The sequence below is a fragment of the Balaenoptera musculus genome, chromosome 8 (assembly GCF_009873245.2).
Source record: "Balaenoptera musculus isolate JJ_BM4_2016_0621 chromosome 8, mBalMus1.pri.v3, whole genome shotgun sequence".
NCBI lineage: Eukaryota > Metazoa > Chordata > Mammalia > Artiodactyla > Balaenopteridae > Balaenoptera > Balaenoptera musculus.
In genome coordinates this window covers 109,724,963-109,732,901 of record NC_045792.1, presented here as the reverse complement: position 1 = coordinate 109,732,901, position 7,939 = coordinate 109,724,963, and the positions used below count along the sequence as shown (strand labels likewise).

The 7,939-nt window shown below is 57.4% G+C and overlaps 1 protein-coding gene across 3 annotated transcripts in view; it reads left to right on the top strand.

Moving 5' to 3' along the window:
- Positions 1-7,301: 7,301 nt before the first annotated feature.
- The window catches only part of AP2A2 (adaptor related protein complex 2 subunit alpha 2), a 63,057-nt gene continuing 62,419 nt past the window's right edge, over positions 7,302-7,939 (top strand). For all 3 annotated transcript variants that reach the window (XM_036860244.1, XM_036860242.1, XM_036860241.1), the window contains exon 1: positions 7,302-7,509. In XM_036860244.1, coding sequence (XP_036716139.1) covers positions 7,443-7,509 — 67 coding nt within the window. In that variant the 5' untranslated portion in view covers positions 7,302-7,442. The remainder of the gene's footprint in view (positions 7,510-7,939) is intronic.

Below are 7,939 nucleotides of genomic sequence, written 5' to 3'. Positions count from 1 at the left end.
GTGTGATGAAGCATGTCATGTACCAACCGTCAAATGTCACTGGGCATCTCTGCGTTCCTGGCACCCAGCTCAGCCCTGAGGCCTGACCTGTGGGTAGTGACCCCAGGTCAGGCAGAGCTCTGGAGAGGGCCCCAGGAGGCAATGCTGGATGCAGCCCTAGGAATGCCAAGGAGATCCCAGCAAGGGCAAAGTTCTCTTAGTGAGGAAGACATTTAGTCGCCTTAGGATCCCTTGAGAGCAGAGATATTTGGAGCTAAAGAACTGCAAAGTTGGCCTTCCCTGGTGGTCCAGTGGTTAAGAATCCACCTGCCAATGCAGGGGACACGGGTTCGAGCCCTGGTCCGGGAAGATCCCACATGCCACGGAGCAACTAAGCCCATGCGCCACAACTGCTGAAGCTCGAGCGCCCAGAGCCTGTGCTCCGCAACAAGAGAAGCCATCGCAATGAGAAGCCCGTGCACCTCAGTGAACAGTAGCCTCCACTCGCCGCAACTGGAGAAAGCCCAAGCGCAGCTACGAAGACTCAGGGCAGCCAAAAATAAATAAATAAAAATTTAAAAAAATTAAAAAAGAATTGCAGAATCCACTCAGGGTTCATTCTGGTCCAGCACGGCAGACCCCAAGAGCAGGCAGGAAGGAGTGACAGGGAACCTGGCGCCAGCCCCCCTCTCCAGAGCCCCCACTGGGCAGGGTTTGGGGGTCTTCGGAGTTGTGAGCACAAAGCTGTCAGCCTCCCAGCTGGCAGAGCTGGTGCCAAGGGGCCCCAGCACTTGGATTGAAAGGTGACTTCTTTAAATGGGTCCAACCACAGGAAGATTTAGAATGAAGCATAGGAAGGTTTAAGAGAATCTGAACCAAAGTGTTAGCATTTACAGATGAAGTGAAACTTGAACACGTTTGGTAGTGCATGTTTCTGGAACATTTGAGACAACTTGGGGTTCACCATTTTAAATATTTAATCTATTGAGTGTATGCGTTCTTGAAGCACCTGAGATTTTGTTGTCAGTTCAGACAAGCTAGAGTACATAAATGGAAGTGAAAGATACTTAATTTATAAATTCAGTTTGAAATGCTGAAAATGCTTGAGTTTGTCGATGGGACCAAATATTATTCAGAGGCCCCTTAAAAACAACTATAAAATCTGCTAGGCTTATGAAGGGAATATGGACTTGTAAAACTGAACTTAGCAGGTTAAAAAACTAGGTTTTGAAATTATAACTTTAATAAATCAAATCCTAATTATTTAAATTTAATGTAAATCTGAGTATAAACTCCTCGCTCAGGCCCGAAACCCTAACCCTCAGCCCCCATCCCTGGCCCTCTTGCCTGAGGAACAGCCTGCCCTGCCAGGTCCAGGCTCTGAGCTGCGAGCCCAGGTCTGGCCCACCCTTGCTCCATCCTCCTCCTTGTCCCCCGCCTGTTGCAATGGGCACCAGAGGACACGCAAGGGCAGATACAGGCCCCGTGGAGCAAGAGGGCCTTCAGAGACAAGCTCTCCTGCTGCCACTGGGCCCCTCCCCCATGTTCTGGGGACACCTGCAGGGCCAGAGCACCCCACCTCGGGGGCACCCGGCCAGCTGAGGATCCCCAGTCTGAGGCTGCCTCTCCAGGAGGGCCTGGAGGGCATCCCTGTCTTACTATGGGTAGCCCAGTACCTGGTCGACACCCCAAGAGCACTCATACCTTGTTGCTGGAGGTGCCCGGTGGCCGTGGGGCTTCTGGGGTCAGGCTTGTGTCTTCCCTGGGGTGGCCAGTGCTCCCGGGTAGGGCGAGGGTGGGGTCCCTGGCCCCGTGGGCAGCCCTGAGCCTCTCTTCGTTTGCCAAGTCAGCACAAGGTAAGTTGTTTTCCTGGCAGGGGCCACCCATGACTTGTCCTATTTTAATGGGGAAGGCTTGGCCGGGGGTCACGCCAAGGGCAGGGCCCAAGCCACTATCACTGTCCTATCACTCCTGGGCCGCAAAACATTCAGCTTTGAGGCCGGAGGGCCAGGAAGAGGGACGCATGCAAGGATTTCCTGCTGCCGAGCCCTTCTCCAGCTCGTGGATGGAGACACCCTCCCTGGGTGCTGGGATAAGCAAAGTCCAGAGCAAGAAGGGAGAGGGAACAGGGCGTGTCATGTGCAGCGGAAGCTTCCAGATATGGCTCCAGAGCCAGCACAGCAGATCTGCCGTGTCGCACCCCCACCAGCCCGTCTGACCGGGACTGGGGTGACTGCCGTGACTTGGGCATCGTGTGCTGTCTGGCATGTAGGTGTCCAGCCAGTGGCCGGGCAGGTGCTAAGCCCCGAGGTAGGCTTCTGCGATGGACAAGTGGCCGTGCACAGGGTTGCGTGCTCTGTGGTGTCAGTCATGGGTTTTAATGCTTCTCGCCATCCCACAACCCACGTGAAAATACCCCATAACGAAGGGGAGGGGTGGTACGTGTGTCGACAAAGCCAAATGGGCAGCGTTTCTTGGTGGCTGTCACGGGGCACGTGGAGTGGTGGACCCTGGAAGGTTGTCCACGTCCCTACCCACAGCACCTGTGACGGTGACCTTCTTTGGAAATAGAGCCTCTGCAGATGTGACTTAGGATCTCGGGAGGAGTCCATCTTGGATTTAGGGTGAGACCTCAGTCCAGTGACTGAGATCCTTGTAAGAGGAGAGAGAGGAAGGTCCAAGATGCAGACGCAGGGGAGAAGGCCACGGGCTGAGGGGTCCCGCAGCCACCAGAAGCTAGAGGAGGCGGGAAATGGAGTCCCCCTCAGAGCCTCTAGGGGAACCAACCCTGCACACATCTTGATCTTGGACTTCCGGCCTCTAGAACCGTGAGAGAATCCATTTCTGCTGTTCCTAAACCATCAGCTTGTGGTTATCTGTTATAGCAGCTGCAGGAAACTACTATAGTGGTGCTGAAAGGCCTGAACTGATATTTTTAGGTATGTTTTCTTTCCTAAAGCTGTTTTTCTCAGGCTAATCTTAAAATTGGCTTATATTCCATCAGCCCACCCTGGCTGGGCCCTTAGAGGAAGGAGCTGCAGTGGGTGAATGTCGGCCTGCGATGCCACAAAACACCCCACAATATGAGGCCCATTCAGTGATGGACGGCTGGCTGGCTACCAGCATGGCTGATCCAGCCTTTAAGGTCAAGGGGTGTATTTTTCAACAGGTACCTTAGGGAGACTGGAGGTCATGATTCCCTGCTCTGGGGGTGAACAGGATGCCTGAACTGGCAGCATCCTGGGGGGATGCTCCCCCCCTCCCCTGGTTGGCGTCATCAGCTGCGTTGCTCCTGAGGCTGATGATTGACAGTGCTTGTAAGGCCCCTTCAAGCCCAAGGGGAATGGACGTGAAGTGGTCTTGATGACAGGCCACAGGACAGGATGGTGGGGGGCATCCCGACATGTCCTAGGCCCCTAGAGCACCAGAAACCCCAATGACACAGCACCCTCGGGCATGGGAATAGGTGTTAATTAGTATCTAGGTTTGGCCGGTGTAGCAGAGCCCCCAGCCACAGTGGCACAAACACGGGCAGCTTGCGGGCTAGCGCAGTGCAGGGTGTGGTCCAAAATGGAGCTTCAGCCATCAGAACCGTGCTCCAAGTAGGTAGGATGGAAAAGGAGGGGCAAGGATTCAAAATCATGTCGCCAAACGTCTGTTTTGGGTTGGATTGTGTCCCCTGAAAGTTCACATGTTGAAGTCCTCAGAATGGGACCTTATTTGGGGTCGTTGCAGATGTAATTAATTCAGATGAGTTCGTGCTGGGGTAAGATGGGCCCCGGGTCCAACATGACTGGTGTCTTTGTTAAAAGGGGAAATTTGGACACAGAGAGAGACATGCATCGAGGGAAGATGGTGTGAAGAGACACAGGGCAAAGATGGCTGTCTACAAGCCGAGGACAGAGGTCTGGGTCAGATCCTCAGTCACAGCCTCAGAAGGAACCAGCCCTGCCGACACCTTGATCAACAACTTCCAGCTTCCAGAACTGGGAGATAATACATCTCTGAATTCCTTTCTCTACAGCATATGCAGGAATTTCTGGCATCTCAACCTTGTTTTAACACAGGGCCACTGAGTCCAGCTTCCAGGCAGTCGGCTGCCCAGGGAGACTCAGCTGACCCAGATCGCTGGGTGCCCTGTGGGACTGGTCCACTGTCTCAGAATCCATCCTACACACATTCTGCAGAGTTTGGTCAACAGAAACTCAACTTCCTGCAGTTCTCCTGGCAGCTAAGTCTTTCCAATCCGGGTCTGACTTTTTTTTTTTTAAATAAATTTATTTATTTATGTATGTATTTATGTATTTATTTATTTATTTATTTATTTTTGGTTGCGTTGGGTCTTCGTTGCTGTGCGCGGCCTCTCTCTAGTTGCGGCGAGCGGGGGCTACTCTTTGTTGCAGTGTGTGGGCTTCTCATTGTGGTGGCTTCTCTTGTTGCGGAGCACGGGCTCTAGGCACACAGGCTTCAGTAGTTGTGGCACGCAGGCTCAGTAGTTGTGGCTCGTGGGCTCAGTAGTTGTGGCACACGGGCTTAGTTGCTCTGTGGCATGTGGGATCTTCCCGGACCAGGGCTTGAACCCATGTCCCCTGCACTGGCAGGCGGATTCTTAACCATGGCGCCACCAGGGAAGTCCCCAAGTCTGACTTTGTGTTGGGACTTGACCCTCTCACGTCGTAAGGGATGGAGCTGGGCCAGGGAGCTTTGGGGGGAACTGACTTTTCTCTTATAAAGTAACCTCTTCAAGGGATGTCATGACAGGGTCTTCAAGTATGGGGACAACTTTGCCCAGAGAGGGGAAAGGGGCTGTGAAGCGTGATGGGGACTCCTGGAAAGTAGGGGTTGGGGTCCCCTGGTCTGCCATATTCCCCCTACCCCCCTTCTCTGGGCCCCACCAGTGCACCAGCTTTTCCTGAGTGCAGCCGGGGAGGCCACAGATTCACCTTCTGTGTCTCTTTTTTTTTTTTTAAAATAAATTTATTCATTTATTTATTTATTTTTGGCTGTGTTGGGTCTTCGTTGTGGTGTGCGGGCTTCTCATTGCGATGGCTTCTCTTGTTGCGGAGCACGGGCTCCAGGCGCATGGGCTTCAGTAGTTGCAGCACACGGGCTCAGTAGTTGTGGCTCACGGGCTTAGTTGCTCCGCAGCATGTGGGATCTTCCCGGACCAGGGCTCGAACCCGTGTCCCCTGCATTGGCAGGCGGATTCTTAACCATTGCGCCACCAGGGAAGCCCATCTGTGTCTCTTTTGTAACAATCTGAATCTGCCGTGTGTGGCTCTGGGCTCAGTTTTATGGCTGTGAGAGATGAGACCCGCTGTCATAGGCAGGTTCCCACCTCCCTAAGGTGAGCGGTCAGGGGCTTGAGCCCGTCCCTGTCCGCCAGGTGGTTGGGCTTCCTTCGAAGTCCCCACCCACCACAGAGTTCATATCATTGGCATATCATTCCTGGTCAGCACAGGTAGCCACTGGGGGCCCAGGACGCCACATCCTGTCCCTGAACACGCATGGCTGCTCAGGGCCTCTAGCCACGCCTGGACCAGGCTGCCAACCCCAATTTTCTGGAAGGTTATTGTCTGCAACGCACTCCAGAGATTATGGAAAGGAAACTGGGTCACTCATAAAACTGACAGGCCCAGGTACAAGTGGAGACACAGCCAGCTAACGCCACAGGAGCCCCCTGGACACCACGGCTCCGGGCTCTGGGCTCCCTGGCTTTCATTTCTTCTCCTTTACGATGCAAGTGTTGGGGCCCTCCCCTCCTGCTAGACACAGAAGGAGAGCCGGGGAACCAGCAATGGCTAGAATGGGACACATGTCCAGTTCAAACAACCCAAGAAACGAAGCACTGCATGCTGCCGAAAGTGACCTGTCCCTCGCTGAGGAGTGACCGTGCTCAGGGAGGGCCGCATCGACTCAGGCCCGAAGCCTGACGACTGAGTGATCTGCAGGGCAGTGAAGGCGGGGCAGGAGGCAGGAGGTTAGGGGCTTTCGCACAGCCAGCTGTGTGTCTCATCAGGCTCTGGGACCACCCCACACATACACACACACTGGTGGGAAGGAATCCCAGGAGGCTTGGGAAGCCCAGGGTCAGCAGTGAGAGGAGGTGGGATGCCTGCCCATCTCCAAGCCCCTCCTCCCAGAAGCCCCTCCACCGTGGGCTGAGCTTGCCCTCTGTCCATGCCCTGCATGAGCCCCTGCAGCCTCTCTGCATTGCCCCGCCCTGTGAGTGGCTGCCAGGGGTGGGTCACAGTCTCCTCCTTTGAGTCCCCTGGCCTGGCTGTGGTAGGATACTCTTCCGGCCTGGGGATGCAGGCCCTAGGGGTCTCTCCCTCAGGAAGCCCTCTGCCGGCCAGCCCTTTGGAAGGTCTTGGAAGGTGGTGAAATTGCTGCCTTATAAGGATTCGGGTCTCCATGGCTTCCGGCTCCCCCCCAGGGGTCCCAAAGGACCAGAGCCTGGGTGCTTTGTCCTCCTGGCCAGGGTCCACCCGGGCCTGGCCTCTCAGTGGGAACTGAGGAAGTCAGCCAGGGTGGGTCTGGGCTGGTTCCAGGTACAGGGCCTGGGTGATCCCAGATGAGGAAGGATCCTCTTCAAATCCATTCTACTTCATGAAGGAGAGCTCAGCAGGGCCCCTTGCTCTCCAAACTCCCTGGATTCTGTGCCTGCCTAGGGCCCTGCAGTGCGCTGCAGGTGGGCCGCAGTGGCCGTCCTCACCTCCACCTCCCCAGGCTGCAGAGGTGCATGGTGCCAACAGTGGCAAAGGGTGTGGTTGGTCAGTGAGGAATCGGATTCAAGACTGGGCCCTGGTCACCTGGTGCTGTTAAGGGATGGGGGTGGAGAGTTTTCTCGGCTCGCCCTCTGTAAAGGAAGGGGCTGGCTCTGGACAGCCCAGGTGATGTGCAGCAGGCCCCCAGAGCTCTGATGGAGACTGGTCCACCAAGGCCGGCAGCAAGCTGCCCCAGGACTTCGGCTGGGCAGGGCGGTGAGAGGTCTGGGGTAAGGGTCGGGGCGGTGGGGTCAGGGTGGCGGTGCGTCCCAGGCAGGGGTCGGGCGCTGGGTTCTCTGGTGGGAATCAGGGTACTGGGGATCCGGCTCGGTGGAGACTGGTGGGCGGGGTCGTGGCGGAGGTGGCCCAGAGCAAGAGAACTCGCATCTCCTAGCGCAGCCCCGCCCGCGGCGTCGGTCTTCGGGGCCGCCCCGTGCCTGCCTTTACGGGCCCGCCACCGACATGCTCGCCCCCGCGCCCCGGCCGCCATCTGTGGCCGCGCGAGCGAGCGTGCTCGTGCGTGCGGCTGCGAGCGTGCGTGCGTGCGCGCGCGCGCGGCGGCGGCCCCGAAAGCGGCGCTGCAGCCTGGGGCGGCTCGGCTGAGGCGGCTCCTCCCCGCTCTCGCTCCCGCTCCCGCGGCCCGCGGCCCGCTCCTGCTCCGGGCCCGCCAGCCCAGGCCGCTCCCCGGGCCCGAAGATGCCGGCCGTGTCGAAGGGGGACGGGATGCGGGGCCTGGCGGTCTTCATCTCGGACATCCGCAACTGTGAGTGGCCGGGAGCCGGACCCGGCCTGCGTGGGGTGGGGGCGCAGGCCGGGGTGAAGGGCTGGCCGGCGGGGGCCTTCAGGGGCTGGGGTCCGGGGCGCGGACCTGGCGGGCGGGGGGCGGGTGGGGAGCGAGGTGAGGACCTGGCGTAGGGGCGGGGTCAGGGGTGCGGGGGTGAGGGCGGCGTTCCGCAGCCGCGCCGGGTCTGTGGCACCGCTGAGGGGCTTCTGGCGAAGGCGCCCCTCCCCAGCATGATGTCATCTCGAGCAGTCGGCCCGTCTTTCTAGCAATGGAGCATTTAACCCAGCGTTTTCCAAAACAGCGTGGCTTTTCCCTGGGAGTGGGACTAGCGAAACCCGCGTCTTGCCGAGGAAGCAGCTCCTTGACCCGGGTTCTGGCGGCTTATTAGGCCCTGATTAAAATGACTCGT